Here is a 26,942-nt window from a genome sequence, read left to right as displayed (position 1 = left end):
CATAGCTCACAGCAATGCCAGATCCTTGACCCACTGAGCAAGGCCAGGGATCAAACCCACATCCTCATGGATACTAGCTGGATTCATTTTCACTGTGCCACAACAGAAACTCCATGAATATTCTAATTTCACTCTTGTGTTTGTGGCTGTACTTTTTTCCCAGCACCACTTATTGAAGAGACCGTCTTTTCTCTTTTATATATTCTTGCCTTCCTCGGTTGCAGATTAATTGACCATAGGTGCGTGTGTTTATTTCTGGGCTTTCTATCCTGTTTCATTGATTTATATTTCTGTCTTTGTGTAAATACAATACTGTTTTAATCAAAACAAAAAAATTGTAATCAAAACAAATTGTAATCAAATTGTAATCAAAACAAAAAATTGTAAGCTTTGTAGTACAGTCTAAAATCAGGGAGCCTGATTCTTCCATTTTACTTTCTCAAGATTGCTTTAGCTATTTGGAGTCTGTTGTAGAAATTTTTTGTTCTAGTTCTGTGAAAAATGCCATTGGCAACTTGATAGGGGTTGCATTCAATCTCTAGATTGCCTTAGGTAGTATGTCATTTTGACAATATCGATTCTTCCAATCCAAGAACATAGTATAACTTTCCATATGTTTCTGTCATCTTTGATTTCTTTTCATCATTGTCTTATAGTTTTCAGAGTACAGGTCTTTTGTCTCTTAGGTAAGTTTACTCCCAAGTATTTTATTCTTTTTGATGCAATGATAAATGGAATTGTTTCCTTAATTTCTCTTTCTGATCTTTCCTTATTAGTATTTAGAGATGCAACAGATTCCTCTGTATTAATTTTGTATCCTGCTGAGTTCATTGATGAACTCTAGTAATTTTCCAGTAGCCTCTTTAGGATTTTCTACGTACAGTATCATGTCATCTACAAACAATGACAGTTTTACTTCTTCTTTTCCAGTTTGGATCCCTGTTATTTCTTTTTTTATCTTATTACATGGCTATGACTTGTAAAACTGTGCTAAATAAAAGTGGCAAGAGTGGCTATCCTTGTCTTATTCCTGATCGCCTTTTCACCATTGAGTATGATGTTAGTGGCAATGGTTTGCTGTATAGGTTGAGGTAGGTTCCCTGTATGCCCACTTTCTGAGTTTTTTTTTTTTTTTTTAATCATAAATGGATGTGGAATTTTGTCAAAATATTTTTCTGCATATATTGAGATGATCATATGGTTTTTATTCTTCAATTTGTTAATGTGGTGTATCATATTGATTGATTTGTGGATATTGAAAAATTCTTGCATCCCTGGGTTAAATCCTATTTAATCATAGTAATATAATCCTTTTAAAGTGTTGTTAGATTTTGTTGAGGATTTTTGTGTCTGTGTTCATAAATGATATTGGCCTATAGTTTTCCCTTTTTTGTGATATCTTTGTCTGATTTTGGTCAGGGTAATGATGACCTTGTAGAATGAGTTCTGAAGTTTTCTTTGCAGTATTTTGGAAGTTTCAAAAGAAGGTGTATTCATTCTTCTCTAAATGTTTCATAGAGTTTGTTTGTGAAGCCATCTGGTTCTAGACTTTTGTTTGTTGAGAGTTTTTTAATCCCTTCAGTGCTTGTAATTGGTGTGTTCGTATTTTCACTTTCTTCCTGGTTCATTTTTGGGAGATTGTAATTTTTTAAGAATTTGTTCATTCGTTATAGGTTGTCCATTTTATTAGCATAGTTGGCTGTAATAGTTTCTTATGGTCCTTTGTATTTCTGTGGTGCCATTTCTAACTTCTCATTTTTTCATTTATAATTTTATTGATTTGGGCTCTCTCTAATTTTTTTTAATAAGTCCGGCTAAAGGTTTATCAGTTTTGTTGATCTTTTCAAAGAACTAGCTTTTAGTTTTGTTAATCTTTTCTATTGTTTGGTTAGTCTCTATTTCACTTATTTCTGCTCTAATATATATATATATATATATATATAAAATTTCTTTCCTTCTACTGACTTTGGGTTTTGCTTTTTCTCTCTCTAGTTGCTTTAAGTGTAAAGTTACATTGTTTATTTGAGATTTTTCTCATTTCCTGAGATAAGATTGTATTGCTATAAACTTCCCTCTAGAACTGCTTTTGCTGTGTCCCATAGGTTTTGGATCCTTATACTCTTGTTTTCGTTTGTCTCTAGGTATTTTTTGATTTCCTCTTTGATTTCTTCAGTGATCCATTGCTTGTTTAGTAGCATATTGTTTAGCCTCCTCATGTTTGTGTTTTTTACATTTTTTTTCTTTTAGTTGATTTCTAATCTCAGCATTATGGTTGGAAAAGGTACTTGATATGAGTTCAATTTTCTTAAATTTACTAAGGCTTGCTTTGTGGTCCAGAATGTGATCTGCCCTGGAAAATGTTCCATGTGTATGCCCACTTGTATTCTGCTGCTTCCAGATGGGATCCTCTGTAAGTATCAATTAAGTCCATCTGGTCTAATATGTCACTGAAGGTCTGTGTTTTCTCATTAATTTTCTGTTCAGATGATCTGTCTGTTGATGTAAGTGGGGTGTTTAAGTCCCCTACTATTACTATGTTACTGTCAGTTTCGCCTTCTCTGACTGTTTACTTTTGCTTTATAAACTGAGGTGCTCCTGTATTCAGTGTGCATATATTTACAATTGTTGTATCTTCTTGAGTTGATCCTTTGATCATCATGTAGTATCCTTTATTTGCTTGGAATAACTTTTCCCATATCCTCACTTTTAGTCTATATGTGTCTCTAGATCTGAAGTGGGTCTCTTGTAGACAAAATATATACAGGTCTTGTTTTTGTATCCATTCAACCAGTATTTGTCTTTTTGTTGGAGCATTAATCTGTTTTATTTAAGGGAATTATTTGTATGTATGTTCTCATTGCCATTTTGTTAATTATTTTGGATTTGTTTTTGTAGGTCTTTTTTTCTTCCTTTCCTCTTTTGTTCTCTTCTCATGTATTTGAAGACTATCTTTAGTGTTGTGTTTGGAATCTTTTTTCTTTTTTGTATGTATGTCTATTATAGATTTTTTATTTATAAGAACCATGAGCTTTTGACATGATAGCATATATGATTGCTTTAAGTTGCTGGTCTCTTAATTTCAAATGCATTTGAAATATCCTGAATTTGCACTTTTCACCTCTCACAGTTACTAGTTTTGATATTACTTGTGTGGATGATTTCCCACCTTACTGAATGTTTGTCTTCACTCTTAAGTTTTCTCATTTTATAATTTTCTTGTTTCTAGTTGTGGCATTTTCTTTTCCACCTAGCTCTTTTAGCATTTGTTGTGAAGCTGGCTTGGTAGTGCTGTGTTCCCTTAGCTTTTGCTTGTCTCTAAGACTTCTGATTCCTCCATCAATTCTGAACAAGAGCCTCACTGAGTAGAGTATTCTTGGTTGTAGTTTTTTCCTTTCAAATATATTGTGCCAGTCCCTTCTGGTCTGAAGTGTTTCTGCTGAAAAAAATCAGCTGATAGACTTATGGGGCTTTCCTTGTTTGTTATTTGCTACTTTTCCCTTGTTGCTTTTAATATTTTCTCTTTAATTTTTGTCAGTTTGATTAATATGTGTCTTGATGTGTTCCTCCTTGGGTTTATCCTGTGCTTCCTGGACTTGGGTGGCTGCTTCCTTTCTCATGTTAGGGATGTTTTTGGTTATTTTCTCTTCAAATATTTTCTTAGGTCCTCTCTCTCCCTCCTCTCCTTTTGGGACCACTGTAATTTGAGTGTTGGTGCCTTTGACATTGTCCCAAAGGTCTCTTCACCTGTCCTCATTTATTTTCATTCTTTTTTCTTTTTTATGTTTTATGGCAGTGATATCCACCAATGTGTCTTCCAGCTCACTGATTCATTCTTCTGCCTCATTTATTCTGCTATTGATTCCTTCTAGTCATTGTATTATTACTTTTTGTTTGTTCTTTAAAGTCTTTTAGCTCTTTGTTAAATATTTCTTTTATCTTGTCAGTTCATGCTTCCATTTTGTTTTCCTGAGATCTTGGATCATCTTTTCTGTAATTACTCTGAATTCCTTCACAGGTAGATTGCCTATCTCCACTTCATGTCGTTGTTCACCTGGGGTTTTATCTTATTCTTTCCTCTGGAACTTACTTCTCTACCATTATCATTTTGTCTAACTTTCTGTGTTTGGGGCCTCTGTTCTATAGGGTACAGGAATGTAGTTCCTCTTGCTTCTGGTGTCTTCTTCCTTATGAATGTTTGGTCCGAGGGCTAGAACAGTCTTCCTGGTGGGAGGGACTGGCACCAGCCCACTGGTGTGTGGAGCTGGGTCTTGTTCCTGTGGTCAGCTGGGCTTTGTCAAGAGCCATGTTTGGAGGTGGCTCTGAGCTCAGAGCAACTTTAGGCAGACTATCTACTGATGGGTAGGGCTGTGTTCCTACTATGTTGTTGTTTGGCCTGGGGTGTCCCAGCACAGTAGCCTGTAGGTTGTTGATAGGGCAGATCTCTGCAAATTAGCAGTCTTGAGGAGACCTATTGATTACTCCCTGGCACATATGTGACCAGTGTCCTTGCCCTCACAGTGAGCCACATCCATCCCATGCCTTCCTGGGATACCCTCTTATACATGCAAGTAGATCTGGCCCTGGCTTCTATGGAGTCACTGCTTTGCCCTGGTCCTCACAGGACCCTCCAAGCGTGGAGTCTCTGTTTCTTCAAGTCCTGTGGAGCTCCTTCACAGTCAGGTGCTCTGGGGGCTCCTTCTACCAATTTCAGATACCCAGCCAGGGGACCCTGATATGGGGCTCAGACCTCACATTCTTGTGGGAGGACCTCTGTAATATAATTATTTTCTAGTTTGTGAATTGCCTAACCTTTTGGTATGGGATTTGATTATATCACAAAAGAGACCCTCCTACCATCATGTTTTGGCTTCTTCTTTGTCTTGGGATTTAAAATATCTTTTTGGAAGGCTCTAGTCTTTTTCTTTGATGGTTATTCTGCAGTTAGTCATGATTTGGTTATTTTCATGAGAGAAGGTAAGCTCAAATCTGCTGCTGTCTTGTCCTGATTCCCTGTACATTTTTTTATTGTGAAAAGGAGAGTAAATTGGGAGAACGAGAATGTCGTGTTTATTCTTACACATAAACTTTATTCGTGTAGTTTTATCTTCTTTTTCTTTTTCTACTTTTTAGGGCTACGCCTGTGGCATATGGAAGTTCCCAGGCTGGGGGTCTAATCAGAGCTACAGCTGACAGCCTATGCCACAGACACAGCAATGTAGATCCAAGCCATGTCTGTGACCTAAGTGTTTTTTGAAACATACACACACACACACACACACACACACACACACACACACATATATATATGTATGTATGTATGTATATATGTATGTATATATGTATATGTATATATTTTGTTTTTTAGGGCTGCACATGCAGCATATGGAAGTTTCCAGGCAAGGGATCTAATTTGAGCTGCAGCTGTTGGCCTATGCCACAGACACAGCAGTGTAGATCTGAGCCATGTCTGTTACCTACACCACAGCTCACAGCAACACCAGATATTTAATCCATTGAGTGAGGCCAGGGATCAAACCTGCAACCTCATGGATACTAGTTGGGTTCATTACCACTGAGCCAAATACAGGACCTCCTGGAATTAGTTTTAAAACAATTCCCTAGATAGGAAATTAGTCAATACAGATAATTCTACGTGTTATTAAAATAACTGTTCAAAAGTCAGAGTCCAAAAGGGAACAGAACTAAATTTGCTGTATGCAGCTATCAAATATTAGAAAAAAAACACAAAATTTTCATTTATACCATGGTCAGACACAGTAAACTAGTTCAGTAATATACTAGGAATAATTAAACATTTATAGCAAATAATTACTTGTTCTTGAAGAATTTTTAACAAAATAACCCTACTGATACACTAACCCCAAACACATTTGTGAAATACTTCTCACATACCAACAAACTCCAGCCACCTGACCATTATGGAAGGCACCACAGCAAATACAAAAGTAAAGTGTGCCTATTTTAGAACTCTAACATCCTCGACTACTAATATGCTCAGCTTAAGGGACTTTAGAAGACTAAGAAAACACCAAAAGACTATAAAGAATAGAAAGAGGAATTCAGTGTGTACTAGGTATTGAGGAAAGTGGAATGGAATATGTGAAATCTGATAATAGGGAGAACTGTGATAGATGAGAAAAAGTAAAAAGGGTAACTCAAGAAGATAAAACTGTGGAGTTCCCATAGTAGTGCAACAGATACTAATCCGACTAGTATCCATGAGGATGTGGGTTCAATCTCTGGCCTTGCTCAGTGGGTTGGTGATATGGCATTGCCATGAGCTGTGGTGTATGTAGAAAAATTTCCTATTTTCTCATAAAGTTATATTAACAGTAAATGTATGTTCGATGGGAATTTTTTATATAAAGAACACTGATTTGGAGATTTTTTTTCCCCCACTGTACAGCAAGGGGATCAAGTTATCCTTACATGTATACATTACATTTTTTCCCCCACCCTTTGTTCTGTTGCAACATGAATGTCTGGACATAGTTCTCAATGCTATTCAGCAGGATCTCCTTGTAAATCTATTCTAAGTTGTGTCTGATAAGCCCAAGTTCCCGATCCTTCCCACTCCCTCCCCTTCCCATCAGGCAGCCACAAGTCTTTTCTCCAAGTCCATGATTTTCTTTTCTGAGGAGATGTTCATTTGTGCTGGATATTAGATTCCAGTTATAAGTGATATCATATGGTATTTGTCTTTGTCTTTCTGGATCATTTCGCTCAGTATGAGATTCTCTAGTTCCATCCATGTTGCTGCAAATGGCATTATGTCATTCTTTTTTATGGCTGAGTAGTATTCCATTGTGTATATATACCACATCTTCCGAATCCAATCATCTGTTGATGGACATTTGGGTTGTTTCCATGTCCTGGCTATTGTGAATAGTGCTGCAATGAACATGCGGGTGCATGTGTCTCTTTTAAGTAGCATTTTGTCTGGATAGATGCCCAAAAGTGGGATTGTGGGGTCATATGGAAGTTCTATGTATAGATTTCTAAGGTATCTCCAAACTGTTCTCCATAGTGGCTGTACCAGTTTACATTCCCACCAGCAGTGCAGGAGGGTTCCCTTTTTGGAGATTTTTTTTTCATTATGCAAATAAATAAGGCTTTGCCTAGGACTGTTCACAATCTAATCTAGTTTTCATTAAAATTATTCTCATAGGTACCTTACTTTCTAAAAAGCACAATTTTGAAAAGGGTGATTTGGTATATACAATATATGTTAGACAGTGTAGGACATGGAGAACTGATAGCTTTCATATTTTAACAGCAGTTATTGCCTCAATGTCACTGGAATTGTCCAGTCAGATCTATAGCATTCTGTCCAAACTATATAAATTGACTCTTATGGCAAACCCATCACTTTCTCATAGACACACTTCATTGTTAAAACACAATAGTTAAAAAAAATCGTACTTGAACAATTTGACTATGTAAATACTCCCAGTATTTGAGTATTAAAAAAATAAAGGTCAAGTATGCATTGACCTTCCTTAATATGACTTAAATAAATAATAGCCATATAGTTTTTAATCAAATGTGTTAATATATCAGTTTGCATTTTTATAACACTTAATAATTTACAAAACTGTTTCACTTATATCTTAAGTGAGTGACACATAAAAGTAGTGATAGGAAAGTTATTCATGATCTTGTTTTGAATAAGAGGAAACCAAGGATTATAGAGATAACTGATTAATTAAAGGGTATCTTAAACCCATCTATTAGCAAGCATAACAAATCTTAGATTCTTTAAAATACTCAGTTTGTAAGGAGACAGTTAATTCATATAAGTAACTAACCTGACTCCCAGTCTCCATAGTTCTTCCCATCTATATTTTCTCTTCAGATCTTCTATTCAGAACTGTTTTAAGAACTATTAGCACTTTTGTTTAATATTATCACTATACCTATCATTATTTACCATTTAAGTGGATAACACAACCAAAATAACACAACCTTCAACATCTTTTCTCTTGTTATTTCTTGATCCTGGGTATTTATTTATCAAACAAGTTTCTGTCATGTTCATTTTTTTGTTAATACAGATAGTCCCTGATTTGTGATAGTTTGGCTTACGATGTCTCAACTGTATGATGGTGCCAAAGTGACTTGCATTCAGTAGAAGTTGTACTTCAAATTTATAATTTTGGTTTTTTCCCCAGCCTAGTGATATGTGAGTATAATACTCTGTTGTGATGCTAGCCAGCAGCAGTGAGCTGTACCTTCCAGTCAGCCACACCATCATGACTAAAAACAGCTGATACACTAACAACCATTCTGTACCCATACATCCATTCTGTTTTTCACTTTCTGTACAGTATTCAGAAAATTGCATGATATATTCAACACTTTATTATACATTAGATTTTGTGTTAGATGATTTTGTCCAGCTGTTAAGTGTTCTAGGCATGTCTAAGTTAGGCTAAAGTAAGCTATACTGTTCTATATATTAAGTGTATTAAATGCATTTTCAATTTATAGTGGTTTATTGGACATAATCCCATAAAATTAAGTTAATGACTTAATTTTAAAGTTATTTTATCTCTTCAGTAATCCCTGAGTCAAATATATGGCTTGATGAAATTACAGGTTTGAATAAATAATAACATACAGTAACTCCTAAAAGTACTTTCAACTGGGAAATTTAAAATAAGTTCATTTTTTTTGAAGCCAAAATAATTTGAAATTCTTTTCACTGTAAGCATCAACTAAAAAGGGCTAACACAGTTCTGTTCTATAGATATTTCAAGAACTACGAATCTATAAAATTTTAGATGTTTGTTTTGCCCATTCTGTGCAATAGAAGTTTCTGTGATGATGGCAGAGTTCTATATCTACACTGTCTAAAAGCCACAGCTATGTGTGGCTGTTGAGCACTTTATGTCTAGCCAGTGTGATTGAGAAATGGAATTCAGTATTTTTGAAATTTAAATAACCATGGGTCACTATAACTACCATATTGGACAGTGAATTCCAGACAACCCTCAAAATACAGCAGTTTAAAATCTTGAAAGAGCAAATCTTGAAAGAGCAATTTAAAATCTTGAAAGAGCAAACTCACGGTGAGTTAAGGATCTGGTGTTGCCGCAGCTGTGGCACAAGTTGTAACCATGGTGTGGGTTCAGTCCCTGGCCTAGGAACTTGTACGTGCTGTGGGTATGGCCAAAAATAAATAAAATCTTGAAAAATTACGGAATATTTTTCTTGCGATGTAGAACATAGGTTATGAGTAATTATTCTTATGCTTATATTTTAAGATTCAGATAAACTTCAATTTCTCTTTTAATATGGAATAGTAATATACCATCTTTACATCTTGTACTAATTTATTTTATTTTTTAATATTTAGCAAGACTATAAACTTCTTTAGATTATTATACATTGAGAGTTATCTATTATCATAGGCATTATAGATAGCCTAAGAATGAAAAAGCATGTATAATTATTTGGTACAATATTATTTTGTTATAATAAAAAGTATTTTTGTGAATTTTTGTTTATATATTTGAAAATATTTCACTTTACCAAGTGAAGTCAATTCCATGTTAATGATGGCACAATCCTTGTTGTTGGTAGTAACTATTAAATTTTATATAAAAATTCGTGGCACAGTGGTTAACGAATCCGACTGGGAACCATGAGGTTGCGGGTTCAGTCCCTGCCCTTGCTCAGTGGGTTAACGATCTGGCATTGCCATGAGCTGTGGTGTAGGTTGCAGATGCTGCTGGGATCCCGCGTTGCTGTGGCTCTGGCGTAGACCGGAAACCACAGCTCCGATTCAACCCCTAGCCTGGGAACCTCTGTATGCCGCGGGAGCGGCCCAAGAAATAGCAAAAAGACAAAAAAAAAAAAAAAAAAATCTTATTTTTCAAAGAAATGTGTGCATTTAGTTTTTTGTCACATAAAGTACAGTAACAGACGTATTACAGCATTTCTGTGAGTTTATTTATAGGGCATACTTATTAATTTTACACTGAGATCAAGGTGGAGCGTAAAGTCAAGTTGTATTTAAAACTTTATTTATAAATTGCTTAAATTGTTAAAGTGAAAAGTGCTGCAGTTGGCTTCTAGTTCTAGTAAAGATGAAATAAGCACACATCACCCTATCTCTCCTACTGATTACACTCAAAATCCTTGGACAGAACACATAATGTAATTATGTGAGGACTTTGAAAAGTAAATAATAGGAAGCAGATTGAATTTTCTATTTCCTCCCACATCTTCCAGCTTAGACTCAAGGCAGTCCGAATGCCAGAAATGAGGCTTCTTCAGGGAGGAAAAAAGTGAGCAAGATTCTGTTTGGGTATGTGCGTTTCTTGTTCTTACCTCTGGGTAAGAGACAGTTCTAAAACTGCACTCCTATGTGGCAGTGGTGGGAGCAAGTGATTGTACCTGTGCCTAAAACTTTGAGAGAATAAGGTGACAGAGAAAAGATTGAATTAGTATAGGAGATCAGAAGAAAATTTCTAACGTAAACAACAGAAAAATAATCAAAAAATAACAGAGCTCTAGGAAGCTGTGGGACAATATAAAAACCTTTAATATAGATGTCTTTGAAATTATTGTAGGAAGGAGATTAATGCAGCAAAAAATAGGCATATTGCAGAAAACTCCCCCAATTTGGCAAAATACATAAATTTACAAATTCAAGAACTCAGCACAAAGAAAACCATACCCAAATACATCATAATTAAATTACTAAAACCAAAGATAATTTTTCACCAGCTGTCCTGTTCTAAAAGAACTCCTAAAAGAAGTTAGTTATGCAGGCAGAAGAGAAATGATACCAGAGAGAAATTTAGAACTTCATGAAAGGAAGATGAGCAACAGAAATGGTAAATATCTAGATAAATGTGACAGTCTATTTTTCTCTTGGGTTGATTAAATTATGTATGATGGTTGAAATAAAAAATTATAACATTGTCTTTGGCATTTCTGGTGTATGTAGATGTACACATGACAACTTTAGTATAAACGGGGAAGAGTTTAAAGGGAACCAAATGTTTATAAGGTTTATAAATTTCACTTGAAGTGGTAAAATTTTAATTCTTAAATAGACTATGAAAAGTAAATTATGTATATTGTAATTAAGTAAATTATGTAATCTCTTGAGCAACACCAAAAATGGAAAAAAAAAAAAACAGCTAACAAATATGCAGATATTCAGGTAATCCAAAAGAACATAGGAATTAAGAAACAGAAGTGAAAAAAAGAAGGAAAGAGACTTCTGGTTTCAGCTCTGACGTATGACAAACATAGAAATCATCACTCCTGTTCTTACAAGAGCAACCACCAACCTAAAATCTGGAGAAAGGCAAATCCAGAGAGTTGCAGCAGAGACCTGCTTACCAATAGAGCAGAAGACATTGGAGTCATAAATTGTTAGGAATCTTTAAATGATACTTTTGACAAGTTGCTATAGGTTGAGTATGGACTTGCATGAGAGTGTGAAACTCCTGGGAGCAGCAGTCTTAGGGAGGCCCTCATACTCTCATGAGTTTTACTTACAGGAACCCCATCAGGTTCTCAAGATGAAGATCTTACAGCAGGAGAGAAGAGTAGTCATTGTGAAATATGCCCAGAGCATTCTCCACAAAAGATCTACTCTCTGGTACAAAAGATATTACTAGAGCCATATTCTAGTTTGAGGAGAGTATTCTTCCTGCTCCAGCTCCCTCTAGCTTTTCTATCTCAATTTAAGTGGAGGAAAAGCTGTACCACTGGAGAAACACCTATGAAGGTCACATCCCAGAGAAGTGGATTAAGTAAAACTTTGAGATTTAATCCTAAAATTATAGAATGCTTTTCCTCCCCTACACCTTATTCTCATACCAACACCAAAAACAACAACAACAACAAAAACCCTCGGCTATTTGTTCAAATATGCAGATATATAACAGGACTCCAGAATAAGAACAGTGGATTACAGCTGAATAGGTGCAAGGCATGGACTCTCTCTGAAGAATACTGAGGGAAGCCTTGAGTCAAAACAAGGACACTAGAGGAACTTGAAGCTTCTGACACCTATAGCAAACATTAAATGCAGTCCATCTCCTGGCCAGATTAATAAATCTGCACAGTAAATGCCTGTTTATCTCTGTGCTTATTACTCAGTGCTACATGGTAAACTTTCAACAGAAAAGTAGAAGGCATGCCTAAAGGCAAGAAAAAGGTCTGAAGAGATAAATCAGGTATCAGAACCAGACTCAGATATTGCATATTTTGCAGCTAGCAGATGGGGAATTTAAAATGACTGTGGTTAATATGTTAGGACTGTAATAGGAAAAGCAGGCAATATACAAGAACACATGAGTAGTGTGAGCGGAGAGAAACTCTTATGATCAAATCAAAAGGAAATGCTACAAGTACCAAACACTGTAACAGAAATAAAGTTTTTTGGTGTGGTCATCAGTAGAATGGACACAACTGAGAAAAGTTATGTGCAGTGCGTCCCAGGGCAAGGCAGAGATTCCATGGAAATCTGGGTCAGACCTGCCTGTAGTTCTTGGAGGAGTTCCTGGGAAAACAGAGGGTGACTGTGGCTCATTGTGGGGGAAGGACATTGGATTCAGAGGTCACAGGAATAATCAGTGTGAACTCCTCAAGAGGTGGCCATTTTGGAAAAATCTGGCCCCACCCACCAGGGCTGAGAAGCCCCAGGCCAAACAATAAACCAGATGGGAACACAGCCCCACCCATGAACAAAAAGTCTGCAAAAAGAACCCCCAGGCACACTGCTGCCTCTAATCTCACCCAGAGATAATGCCCCACCAACCACTGGGATAAAGAATCAGCTCCACCTGCCAGTGGCCGGGCACCAGTGTCTCCCATCAGGAAGCCTACAGCAAGCCCCTATACCAGCTTCAGCCACAAGGGTGGTGGATATCAGAAGCAAGATGGCTATAACCCTATTGTCTGCAAAAAGGAGACTACAGTAAAAAATCTATACAGAATGAAAAGGCAGAGAATTATGATTCAGATAAAGGATCAAAAAAAAAAAAAAAGCAAACAGCTAAGTGATCTGGAGATTACCAACCTCCATGAAAAAAACTAGACTAATGACAGTAAAGATGATTCAAGATCTTGGAAATAAACTGGAGGTGAAGATTGATAAATTACAAGAAACATTGAACAGAGAAATAAAAGATGTAAAAATTAAGCAAACAGAGATGTAAAATACAATAACTGAAATAAAAAATTCACTAGAGGGAACCAGCAGCAGAATACAGGACGCAGAAGAATGAATAAGCAAGGTGGAAGACAGACTGGTGGAAGTCACAGATGTGGAACAGTGAAGAGAAAAAAGATTGAAAAGAAATGAAGACGGTCTGAGAGAACTCCTGAAATGTTAAATGCATCAACATTTGTATATAGGGGTGCCAGAGGGAAAAGAGAGAGAAAGGGCCAGAGAAAATATTTGAAGAAACAGTAGCTGGAAACATGCCTAACATGGGGAAGGAATCACTCACTCAAACCTAGGAAGCACAACAAATACCATATAAAATAAACCCAAGGAAGAACACCACAAGACACATACTAATCAAACTGACCAAAATTAAAGGCAAAGTATTGAAAGCAGCTAGGAAAAAGAAACATACAGGGGAACCCCAGTAAGGTTACTGGCTGATTTTTAGCAGAAACTCTGCAGGCCAGAAGAGAGTGGCATGATATGCTTAAACATTAAAGTGATGAAAGGATAAAACCTCCAGCCAAGATTCCTCTACCCAGCAAGATTCTCATTCAGTTTTGAAGGAGAAATCAAAAGCTTTACAGACAAAAGCTAAGAGAATTCAGCACCACTAAACCAACTTCACAGCAAATACTAAAATAACTTATCTAGGTGGAAAAGAAAAGGCCACAACTACAAACAAAAATATTACAAATGACAAGGCTCACCAGTAAAGGCATACATACAGTAAAGTAGGAAACCATCCTCACACAAATATGCTACCAAACCCAAAAATCATGAGAAGAGTACAAATGCAGGATGCTGGAGATGCATTTGCAGTTAAGAAACCAATAGCTTATAACAATCTTGTATATGTATAGACGCCTATATCAAAACTTCATGGTAACTCTAAACCAGAAATCTACAATAGATACACATACAAATAAGAAAAAGCAATCTAAATACAACACTAAAGATAGTCATCAAAACCACAAGAGAAGAGACCAAGAGAAGAAGGAAAGAAAAAAGACCAACAACAAATTCAAAACAATTAATAAAATGGCAATAAGAACATACATATCAATTATTAAATTGAATGTAAGTAGACTAACTGCCCCAACCAGAAGACGTAGACTGGCTGAATGGATACAAAAAAAGACCCATATGTATACTGTCTTCAAGAGACTTACTTCAGTTCTAGGGACACATACAAATTGAAAGTGAGAGGATGAAAAAAAATATTCCATGCAAATGGAAATAAAAAAAAGCTGGAGGAGCAATTTTCATTACAAGACAAAATAGGCCTTAAAACGAAGAATGATGTAAGTGACAAAGAAGGACATTACATAATGATCAAAGAATCAATCCAAGAAGATATAACAATTGTTAAATATACATGCACCCAACATGGGATCACTTTATATATAAGGCAACTGCTGGAGTTCCTGTCGTGGTGCAGTGGTTAACGAATCCAACTAGGAACATGAGGTTGCAGGTTCGATCCCTGCCCTTGCTCAGTGGGTTAAGGATCTGGCATTGCCATGAGCTGTGGTGCAGGTTGCAGATGCAGCTTGGATCCCACGTTACTGTGGCTCTGGTATAGGCCAGTGGCTACAGCTCCAATTGGACCCCTAGCTTGGGAACCTCCATATGCCACGGGAAGCAGCCCTAGAAAAGGCAAAAAGGAAAAAAAAGCAACCGCTAACAATCTTAAAAGGAGAAATTGACAATAACATAATAATAGCGGGGGACTTTAGCACCCCTCTTAACATCAATGGACAGATCATCCATACAGAAAATCAACAAGGAAGCACAGGCCTTAAATGATGCATTAGACCAGATGGACTTAATAGGTATTTATAGAATATTCCATGCAAAAGCAGCAGAATACACATTCTTCTAATTGCACACAGAACTTTCTCTAGGATAGATCACAGTCTGGATTTCAAGCCTCAGCAAATTTAAGAAAATTGAAATCATATCAAGCATCTTTTCTGATCACAGCACTATAAGAGTAGAAATCAACAAGAAGAAAAAAACAGCAAAAAAAAAAAAAAAACACCTGGAGTTTAAACAACATGCTCCCTAACAACCAGTGGATCGCTGAAAAAATCAAAGAGTAAATTAAAAAATACCCAGAAGCAAATGAAAACAAGGACACAACAATCCAAAACCCAAGGGGGTGCAGCAAAAGCAGTTCTAAGCAATGTTTATAGCAATAGCAGCCTAATTCAGGAAATAACACAAACTCAAAAATGTAACCTTACCCCTAAATCAACTAGAGAAAGAGCAAACAAAATTCAGAGTGAGTAGAAGGAAAGAAATCATAAAGATCAGAGCAGAAATAAATGCAATAGAAACAAAGAAAACAACAGAAAAAAATCAATAAAATTTATAAACCCTTAGCCAGACTCACCAAGGAGAGGAGTTGAGTCAATAAAATTAGAAATGAAAAAGGAGAAGTTACAATATACATCAACAGAAATACAAAGGGTCATAAGAGACTACTACAAGCAACTGTATGCCAATAAAATGGACAACCTAGAAAAAATGGACAAATCCTTATAAAAGTACAGTGTTCCAAGACTAAACCAAGATGACATAGAAAAGATGAGCAGACCAATCAATGGTACTGAAATGGAAACTGATAAAAAAAACTTCCAACAAACAAAAGTCCAGAACCAGATGGCTTCATAGGTGAATTCTATCAAAAATTTAGAGAAGAGTTGTAACACCTGTCCTTCTGAAACTATTCCAAAGAATTGCAGAGGAAGGAACAATGCCAAACTCATTCTGTGTGGTATCAGATACCAAAATCAGACAAAGATACCACAAAAAAAGAAAATTAGAGGCCAATATCACTGATGAACATAGATGCAAAAATCCTCAACAGTACTAGCAAACCAAACCCAGCAATAAGTTAAAAGGATTGTATAGCATGATCAGGCGGGATTTATCCCAGGGATGCAGGGATTCTTCAGTATCCACAGATCATTCAGTGTGATACACCACATTAACAAACTGAAGAATAAAACCGTATGATTCTCTGAGTAGATGAAGAAAAAGCTTTTGAAAAAATCCAACATTCCTTTCTGATAAAAACCCTCCAGAAAGTGAGCATAGAGGGAATCTACCTCAACATAATAAAGTCCATATGTGAGAAATTCACAGCTAATAACATCATTCTCAATGGTGAAAAGAAAGAATTCTCACTAAGATCAGGAAAAAGACAGGGATATGCACTCTCACCACTGCTATTCAACAGTTTTGGAAGTGCTAGCCACAGCAATCAGAGAAGAAAAAGAAAGAAAAGGAATCCAAATTGGAGAGGAAGATGTAAAACTATCACTGTTTGAGGATGTCATGATACTATACCTAGAAAATCCTAAAGATGCTCCAGAAAACTGTTAGAGATCACCAGTGAATTTGGTAAAGTTGCAGGATACCAAATTAATACACAGAAATCAACTGTATTTCTATGTATTAACAATAAAGATCAGGAGTTCCCGTCCTGGCACAGTGGAAATGAATCCGACCAGGAAACATGAGGTTGCAGATTCGATCCCTGGCCTCGCTTAGTGAGTTAAGGATCTGGCATTGCTGTGAGCTGGTGTAGATCACAGACATAGCTCAGATCTGGCGTTGCTGTGGCTCTGGCGTAGGCCGGTGGCTACAGCTCCGATCAGACCCCTAGCCTGGGAACCTCCATATGCCGTGGGTGCGGCCCTAAAAAGACAAAAGACAAAAAATAAAAAAAAAAACAATAAAGATCAGAAAGAGAAATTAGGGAAACAATTCCATTTATCATCACATCAAAAAGAATAAAATACGTAGGAATAAACCTAGCTAAAGAGATGAAAGATCTATGCTTTGAAAACTATAAGATGCTGATGAAAAAAATCAAAGATAACACAAACAGGTGGAAACATACTCTTGCATGGGAAGAATCAGTATGGTCAAAATAACTATACTACCCAAGGCAGTCTACAGATTCAGTGCAATTCCTATCAAATTCCCAATGGCATTTATCACAGAACTAGAACAAAATATTTTAAGTTTTTTTTTTTTTTGGAAGCACAAAAGACCCAGAATAGCCAAAGCAATCCTGAGAAAGAAAAATGGAACTGGATGCATCAGGTCCCCTAACATCAGAGTATACTACAAAGCTACAGTCATCAACACGTACAATACTGGCACAAAAACAGAAATATACATCAGTGGAACAAGTTGGAAAGCCCAGAATTAAACCTATGCACCTAAATTCAACTAATCTGTGACAAAGGAGGCAAGAAAATACAGTGAATCAAAGACAGTCCCTTCAGTAAGTGGTTCTGGGAAACTGGACAGCTACAAATAAAAGAATGAAATTAGAACACTTCCTAACACCATACATGAAACTAAACTCAAAATGGATTAAAGACCTGAATATAAGGCCTGATAGTATAAAACTCTTAGAGGAAATCATAATCTGAATACCCTCTGGCATAAAACACAGCAATATCTTCTCAAATCCACCTCCTAGAGTAATGACAATTAAAAACAAAAATAAACAAGTGGGACCTGATTAAACTTAAAAGTTTTTGCGCAGCAAAGGAGACCCTAAGCAAAAGGAAAAGAAAATTCTCAGAATAGGAAAAAATATTTGCAAATGAAGCTACTGACAATATATAAACACCTCCCCCCTGGCTCAATAACAAAAACAACTCCATCAAAAAATGGGCAGAAGATCTAAAAAGACAGTTCTCCCAAGAAGACATACAGATGGCCCAAAAAAAAAAAAAAAAAAAAAAAAATAAGAAGATGTTCAGCATCACTAATTATTAGAGAAATGCAAATTAAAACTACCCTGAGGTACCACCTTACACCAGCCAGAATGGCCATCATCAAGAAATCTACAAACAATAAATGCTGGAGAGAGTGTAGAGAAAAAGGGAACCTTCTTACACTGTTGGTGGGAAGGTATATTGGTGCAACTACTAGTGAAAACAGTATGGAGATTCCTCAAAAAACTAAAAATAGAATTACCATATGATCTGGCAATCCTATTCCCGGGCATCTATCCAGAGAAAACCAAGACTCAAAAAGATATGTGTACCCCAATGTTTGTTACAGCACTATGTGCAATAGCCAAGACATGGAATTAACCTAAATGTCCATTGACAAAGGAGGGGATAAAGAAAATGTGGTACAGGAGTTCCCGTCGTGGCGCAGTGGTTAACGAATCCGACTAGGAACCATGAGGTTGCGGGTTTGGTCCCTGGCCTTGCTCAGTGGGTTAACGATCCGGCGTTGCCGTGAGCTGTGGTGTAGGTTGCAGACGCGGCTCGGATCCCGCGTTGCTGTGGCTCTGGCATAGGCCGGTGGCAATAGCTCTGATTCGACCCCTAGCCTGGGAACCTCCATATGCCGCAGGAGCGGCCCAAGAAATAGCAACAACAACAAAAACAACAACAAAAAAGACAAAAGACAAAAAAAAAAAAAAAGAAAGAAAATGTGGTACATATACACAATGGAATATTACTCAGCCAAAGGAATGAAATAATGGCATTTGCAGCAACGTGGATGGACCTAGAAATTATCAAGCTAAGTGAAGTTAGACAGTGAGACACAAACATGATATGCTGTCACTTATATGTGGGATCTAAAAAAATGATACAATGAACTTCTTGGCAGAACAGAAACTGACTCACAGACTTTGAAAAACTTATGGTTACCAAAGGAAACAGGTTGGAGGGGGTGATGGGCTGTGATTTGGAAATATAAAATTACATTGTGATGATGGTTGTACAACTATAAATGTAATGAAATTCATTGAATTAAAAATAAATAAATAATCAGTCCAGGGTCAAAGATAAAGTCTTAAAGGAAATTAGAAAATATTTTTGGACTGCATGAAAATATAAATACAATGTGTAAAAATTTGACAGATGTACTAAATCATTATTCAGAGAGAAATACATAGATATGAGCTTATATATTTAAAAAAAATTTAAAATTCTTTTTTTTTTTTTTTTTTTGGCTTTTATGCCTTTTCTAGGCCCGCTCCCACGGCATATGGAAGTTCCCAGGCTAGGGGTCTAATTGGAGCTGTAGCCACCGGCCTGCACCAGGGCCACAGCAACGTGGGATCCAAGCCGCGTCTGCAACCTACACCACAGCTCAGGGCAATGCCAGATCATTAACCCACTGAGCAAGGCCAGGGATCAAACCTGCAACCTCATGGTACCTAGTCAGATTTGTTAACCACTGCGCCACGACGGGAACTCGGAAAAAATGATATAATCTAAACTTCCATATTATGAAACTAGAAAAAGAGCCGGAGTAACCCAAAGAAAGTAGTGGGAATGGGAAAAGATAAGAGCAGGAATTAATGAAATTGAAAACAGAAAAAATGATAGAGAAAATTAATTACAAAAAAAAGATGGTCCTTTGAAAAATTAAATGAAACTTAGAATCCTCTAGCCGGACTGACCAAGATAAAGAGAAAATGCAAATTACCAGCATAAGGAATGAGAGAGGAACTCTTAACTACATATGCCACAGGCATTAAAAGTGTAGTAAGAGGATATCTGTAACAGTTCTTTTCTCATGACTTTGACACCTAGTTGAAATAGACCATTTTTGGAAAGACTGATGCTACCAATATGCAATGAAAATGAATTAGGTAACTGAGTAGTACTATATCTATTGCAGAAATTGAATTAGTATTTGTGGCCTTCCGAAAAAGAACTACTGGCCCAAATAATTTTCCTGACAAATTCTACCAAACATTTCAGGAATGATACCAGTTACCTGCAATCTCTTCCAGAAACTAAAAGATGGAATACTTCCCAACTTATAAGGCCATCCTTAACCTGATACCAAAATCATACCAGGATAGTCCATAAAAATAAAACTTCAAGACAGTATATCTTGTAAATATATACAGATTTTCAATAAAATGTTAGTAAATTGAATCCAGCAATATATAAAAAGAAAAGTACACAGAGACCAAGAGGTGTTTATCCTGGGAATTCAATATTTTTTTAATATTTGAAAATTAATAACTATAATCTGCCATATTAGCAGACTAAAGAAGTAAAACCATATGATCATATCAACAGATGCTGAAAAGGTATTAGATAAAATTCAGCATCTCTTAAGATAAAAACATTCCACTAACTGGGAATACATGGAAACTTCATCTTGGTAGGGGGCATCTACAAAAACATATCTATAGCTAACACCATAATTAGTGATGAATAATTGTACACTTTCTTCCCAAGATTGGGAATAAGGCAGGGGTATCCCCTCTCACCACTGCTTTAACATATTACTGGAAGCCTGACCACCACAATATGGCAGGAAAAATAAAAGACATAGGGATTAAAAAAGGAAAAACAAAAACTGTATCTCTTCAAAGACATGATTGCCTACATAGAAAAGCCCAAGAAATCTACAAAAAGAAAAAGACTCCTACAGTTAATAAATGAATTTAGGAAGGTTGCAGTATACAAGTTTAGTATATAAAAATAAGTCATATTTCTATATACTAAACTACTAAAATGAACAATTGTAAACATTTTTCAGGTACCATTTACAGTACCAATTTAACAAAATAATACTTAAGTATAAGGTGTAAGTCTAACAAAATGTTTAAGATCTGTATGCTGAAAACTATAAGATGGTAATAAAAGAAATCAAAGACCAGAATAAGTAAAAGATACGTCATTGTGGATTGAAAGACTCAATATGGTTATTTCTCTCAATAAACCCATTCTCAGTGAAGTGCTAGCAAGATTATTTTTTGTATAAACTTTTAACAATTATGTGGAAAAGTTAAAGTATAATAACCAAAACAAGAAAAAAGTGTTGGAAGATTTACATAATCAGATTTTAATACTTACTGAAAAGCTATAGAAACCAACACAATATGGTATTGATGAAAGACTTGACACATAGATCAGTAAAACAAAATAGAATGTCCAGAATAGACCCACACAAATAATGGTTAATTGATTTTTGTCAAAGGTGCAAAAGCAGTTGTAAATGGATTTATAAATTATGGTAAATCCACACTTATAGTTGAATACTATTCAATAAAAATTAGTAAACTGTTGAAACATAGCATAAATAAACCTCAATTTTTATGCTGTGCTAAATGAAAGAGCCAAGCCTTAAATGAATCCATTTATAACATTTTGGGAAAGACAAAACTATTTTTTGTTTAATTTTTAAATTTAATTTTTATTTTATATCGGAGTATAGTTTATTTACAATGCTATGTTAGTTTCAGATATACAGCAAAGTGATTCAGTTATACATATACAGGTATCCATTCTTTTTCAGATTCTTTTCCCATGTTGGTCACTACAGAATATTTAGAGTTCCCTGTGCTATAAAATAGGTATTTGTTGACTGTTTTATGTACAGTAGTGTGTTAATCCCAAATCTAAAACTTTTATTTGAATAGCAGGAGTCATGGTCATATCATTTGCCCTCCACATGGAGCAAATACATTATTTACATATCAAATGCTTCCATGTTTTTTTTTCTTTAACCTTCAAACTCTAAAATACTTAGTTCTACTTGGCCCCAACATAATTGTAAACATAAATGTTGACAGTGAAATTACGTAGATATAAGGTGACTATCTAAGTGAAAACATCCTCCGAACGATTTCTCAGACCCTGGACAGTATATCCAAGAACTAGTCCCACCACCTACTGTCCTTTTACCCATACTTCCCCAACCTTGTTTGAACAATATTGGATTTGAAAACATCTTTACTGGCAGTAATTATTGTTCAGTTCAAAGGAGCCTTGATGTAGGAGGTATAAGATGTAGGTGAATTTGGGGAAGTCACTTAATATTTATAAGTTTGTTTTCACATCTTAAAATAGAGATAGTAATACCTGTCCTGCTTTTCATTTGTGAAGATCTGATGAGCCAATGGAAACCATATTGTAAATTGCTTGTTAATGTAAGGTATCATTACAATTATTAAACATAAGAAAGAAACCAATATTTTGTAATACTTATTGCAATCAAAGGAAGTTCAACTCTGAAAATTGTTATTTCTACATTCAATGCTGAGTGAATAGTAAGGACTCTATAACTTCAAAATTACTCTAGTTTTATTATCATTCATTATGTAAACTATCAGAATATAAGATGTTTATGGCAAATATTGGGTACAAGGCTAAACATCTTAGTACAGATTAAATTTCTGAAAATATCATCAGGAAGATTAACAAGCTATGTGCTTCTTAAGATTAACTTGAATTAAGAAGGAATTCTGTAATAGTTAAAGATGTAGTGTTTCTTTCTAGCAGTAGATGCCAGTAGAGTTCTTTTTAATGAAAATCAAACTGCCTAAGTACTTTCATAGCAACAGCTTCTGGTCACATCATATATAGAAATATTGCTGTAAAGATGAGATTCTACTTTCTATAAGGATTTTGTAACAAATAAAAACCTGTTTTATTGAAGAAAATATACAAATTTCAAGTGTAGTTTTTTCTAGATTCTCATCTAGTGAAGCTTAATTTATCCTCCTCCCCTCCATCTCCTTTTTTTTTTTTGCTCTACTAATTTTTTTTTTTTTTTTTTTTGTCTTTTTGCTATTTCTTTGGGCCGCTCCCACGGCATATGGAGGTTCCCAGGCTAGGGTTCCAATCGGAGCTGTAGCCATTGGCCTACGCCAGAGCCACAGCAACGCAGGATCCGAGCCGTGTCTGCAACCTACACCACAGCTAAGGCAACGCCAGATCGTTAACCCACTGAGCAAGGGCAGGGACCGAACCCGCAACCTCATGGTTCCTAGTCGGATTCGTTAACCACTGCGCCACGACGGGAACTCCTGCTCTACTAATTTTTATAAGGCTTATTATACATTGATTTAAATAAATTAATCTTAGTGTTCTAATTAGAAATCTGGAATATCTGTACTAAGTCAAGTAACACTGAATGTAAGTCTAGACATGTTAAAAATGAATAATGGGCCTGAAATATGAGATTAGTTTTGTGCTTTTGGCAAAGGAATATATGAGTGTGATATTTGGGGGAGGTTAATATGTCAGAGACGACTGAAAGGATTAGCTAGAAGTAGAGAAGACAAGTTATTTTAGAAATCCACATTTGCACTAATAAAAATGAAATTCTCAAAGACTGAGTAAAATTTAGTAGCTGACTGAATATGGAGAAAAAAGTTAAATGGCATCACTTTTATTGCTGTTAACTCTGTATATGAACAACTAGGTGATTGTTGGGTAATTTACAAATATGGTCCTCTCAAAATTAAAACATTTTCAAATGTTTGATTCTACTTAGACCTTTGATTTATTAAAAATGAATGAATACTTCACTGTATGTTGAGTATGTAATACATTCATTGTATTTATGAATTCAAGTAACTCACAATTTGAGACAAATTTATAAGCAGCAGATTTTAACATAAAATTATAAGATCATTGGAAAAAGGAGAGAGAGCAGTTTATTTTTCTAGGAAGTATGTGGGAAACGTCATTGAAGAGATGAGCCTTAAGGATGAATAGAATTTCTTCCAAGAGAGCAAGTCAAAGAATTCAGGAATTTTATCTACTTATGCTCATACAGAGTCAGTTCATACTCTGCAGATGTTTACTAAAGATTGTAGACACCTGTTCAGTGTCTGGTGCAAAGTCAGATGTTAATAAATTGTTATTATATAACACATTTATCAGAAAACCACAAATTTAAGAAGTTTGATCTTACAGGTACAGTTGCCTCTTTGTTTAGATTGATGCTAATTTTATTACACAAAAAAAAATACACAAATGAGCTGTTATTTGACAAAATTCATTAGTCAGTGTTTCCTAGGTGCATGTGTGTTGTGTGTCCTATTTGATTACATTGTTATTCCTATTTATTGTATTTATTGTTAATGCTTATATTTATTTTATTTTTTAAGCAGTAGGCAGGAAATCTAGACCAAGATTTTTCTAGATAGATTTTTTTAAATCCCTCTCTCCCTCCGTACCTTCCTTCCTTCTTTCCATCCATCCAGCCATCCTTCTTTCCCTTATTTAAAGCTTCCAAAGAGAAATTTCTTATCCTTTAATTAGTGTGAGAAGGCAGGTACTCCAAATCATTGTTAAATGTCACATGTTACTTTTTTCCTATAAATGGACAATTTGCTTTAACCAAAACAGCTTTTTCCAAGTAAAACTCTCTAAATCAGGGGATGGGTGAGCAGTAGTCCTTAGTGTTAAACTTAAAAATTAACATGTCTCAGACAATTAGAAGGATTTTTTTTCCTCTTAATTGAAATTTCTTACTGTGGCTGATTTTATATAATTTTAATCTTTTTTAAAAAAATTTTACAATGTTTTAAAGTGTACTGCTGATAGGCACCTGTCAGATTATGTTTGATGAATAATAATGACATACTAAGTTTTTGTAGTTCCTGTATATATTAGATTTAAGTCAGTGGATTAGCAACATTGAGTTCTTTTTTTAAGTGCTAGTTCAGATTTTTTAACTTGAAAGTTATGTTATAAATTTGTTTTGCAAGTGTTTTATAATATCCATTCCATACCAGTTTTCAGTGGAAAGTTAACTACTTATAAGGATTCATAAAATCTATAGCCGATTTCTTGGAAAGAAAAAAAAAAAAACATTTGTAACATATATTTGGAGAGTGATTTGGCCTTCAGATGTTTACAGAGTTGTAATACATGTTTAACTAGTGTTCTTTTTTTAAAAAAAATATTTAGTTTACTATCTATAATAAAACTTTATATTTAATAGTCTCAGTAACTGTGTATTAATATAAAACACTCTTAAACGTAGAGCCTTTTAGGATGATATTTCAGGTCTTTAAAATCTTCAGCTCAGTTGAGATGAGGAGTTTTGCTGAGAGGCTCGGTAATGTGCTGTTTTATATTAACAGGAAACAGAACAGCAGTAGTGGTTTGAATACCCTGCAAACAGGAAGTTTGACACATGCATAGCTCTTAGCTTCTGTGTAAGAAGTTGTTGAGCTCCTCCTGAGAATATTTTCAGTTACTTTAAGTTAAGTGTAAATGCACATGAATGGCAGCTTATAGAGAACTACCCTGTAACCAGTATACAGGTACAACTGCACTTCAAAAATTGGAAGGTTTTGCCAGCCGATTATTTCATAGACACTCCAAAGGTACTGCACATGATCAGAAAACAACTCTGGAAAATGACAGCCTTCATTTCTCTGAACATACTGTCTTATGGGACAGATCAAGTAAGTTTTGTTTTGTTTTGTTTTCATGGTACATTGTAAGTAGAAGCTAAAATACTAATTGGAGTTTTAGATTCAAATGGAGAACTTTGGGTTTTGTTTTTTTTTTGTTTTTTTTGCCTTTTTGTGATTTGTACAAGGATATTTTGCAAGATGAAGTTGAAAAAATCCACAAAAACTTGATTCTAGGTTGAGCTGAATCACATAGTTCATTGTTTCCTTTTAAATATGACTATTTAAGTTGAATATCAGTGGGAAATTTTTCTACAAAATTCTTACATCATATCTAGTGTATGTTGCTGTTTGGGATTTTTTTGTTTTTGTTCTTATGTACAAGTGAAATACCTACATTTAAGAAAAAATTTTCAGTTTATTCTAAAATATCTTGGATTTATGTCTTAAAATTCAAAAAGGAAAAAATTCTTGAAATAATAATTAAAAATTTATCGTGAGTGCCATTTTTTATTTTTAAATGCATGTGGAAAAGTAACTTCAGTTTTATAAACATTATTTCTAATATGAAAGCATGGGTAGCATGATTTTTTGGTACTTATAATGTTATAAATATCTTTTATAAATATCTGATATTTATAACATTATAAATATCAAAAGTTTTCATATGGGGGAAGTTGTTTATGCATGCATCACATTCTTTCCAGGCATGTTAAAATGTTTGAACTTACTGCTTTGCTGAAATAGTGATATGTAATAATTTTTTGTGACATGTACTTTAAAGGATAAATTTCACATGTAAACAATACCAGTGCCACCATTCCACATTTCACCTTGAACCCTCCCCAAGGTATTTTTGTTACTCTGATTAAAGAAAATATTTCTTGCCCTTTTTAGTGTATTCGATCACCAGATAGAACTAGGTTTTGCTTCTTTCTGTTTATATATATAGTCCACTGCAATTAAGGAAGAAAACTCAGTTTAAAAAAAGCAGCAAAAAACCAAGAATGGCTTACAAAATTGACTCCTTGGTTTATATAGTACCTTCATAGTTCCACAGAAACTTATTTGAATTTTTTTTTTTTTTTACTGCATCAGAATTTTTTCATCTTTTTCAAGCTATTTTAGGGAGAAAGTAATGAATATATATTTGTACAATTTTTTTTTTACTCTAGAGGTTTTGATTATAATTATCCTTACTCTACTGCAAGTTGTTGGATAAGGAATCTCAAATATCTTCAAAATAATGAACTGTTGAATATTGAAACAGTAGTACATTATTAAAGTTTATCATGCAACAAAAATTTGCTATTCATTCTGCTTGCCTGTTTTGTTAAATTGCCTCCTAAGGCCTGTTGGAAAACATTTTTATGCATTTCAAGGACCTTTTAATTGAACATTCAATGAGGAATGAGGACAGTACTAAATTAGTTTCTGTTTCGCTAATGTCTGTTCTTACAAATATTGGGTGTTTAATAAATGTATCTCAAATGAACATCATGAACTTTTTGATTAAAAATTATGTTTGAACTATACTATCACCATTTTTAAAATGTG

General features: G+C 35.0%; 1 protein-coding gene across 2 annotated transcripts in view; it reads left to right on the top strand.

Moving 5' to 3' along the window:
- The window catches only part of PRKACB (protein kinase cAMP-activated catalytic subunit beta), a 115,811-nt gene that overhangs the window by 17,391 nt on the left and 71,478 nt on the right, over positions 1–26,942 (top strand). Inside the window, exon 1 of one of the 2 annotated variants that reach the window (XM_021096361.1) lies at positions 25,122–25,436. The exons of the other annotated variant lie outside the window; for it this stretch is intronic. Coding sequence (XP_020952020.1) covers positions 25,253–25,436 — 184 coding nt within the window. The 5' untranslated portion in view covers positions 25,122–25,252. Of the gene's footprint in view, positions 1–25,121; positions 25,437–26,942 lie in introns of those variants that run through there. 2 annotated transcript variants of the gene reach the window in all.

The sequence above is a fragment of the Sus scrofa genome, chromosome 6 (genome assembly GCF_000003025.6).
Source record: "Sus scrofa isolate TJ Tabasco breed Duroc chromosome 6, Sscrofa11.1, whole genome shotgun sequence".
NCBI lineage: Eukaryota > Metazoa > Chordata > Mammalia > Artiodactyla > Suidae > Sus > Sus scrofa.
Note: the sequence above shows the minus strand (reverse complement) of the source record. Positions and strands in the feature narration are given on the sequence as shown.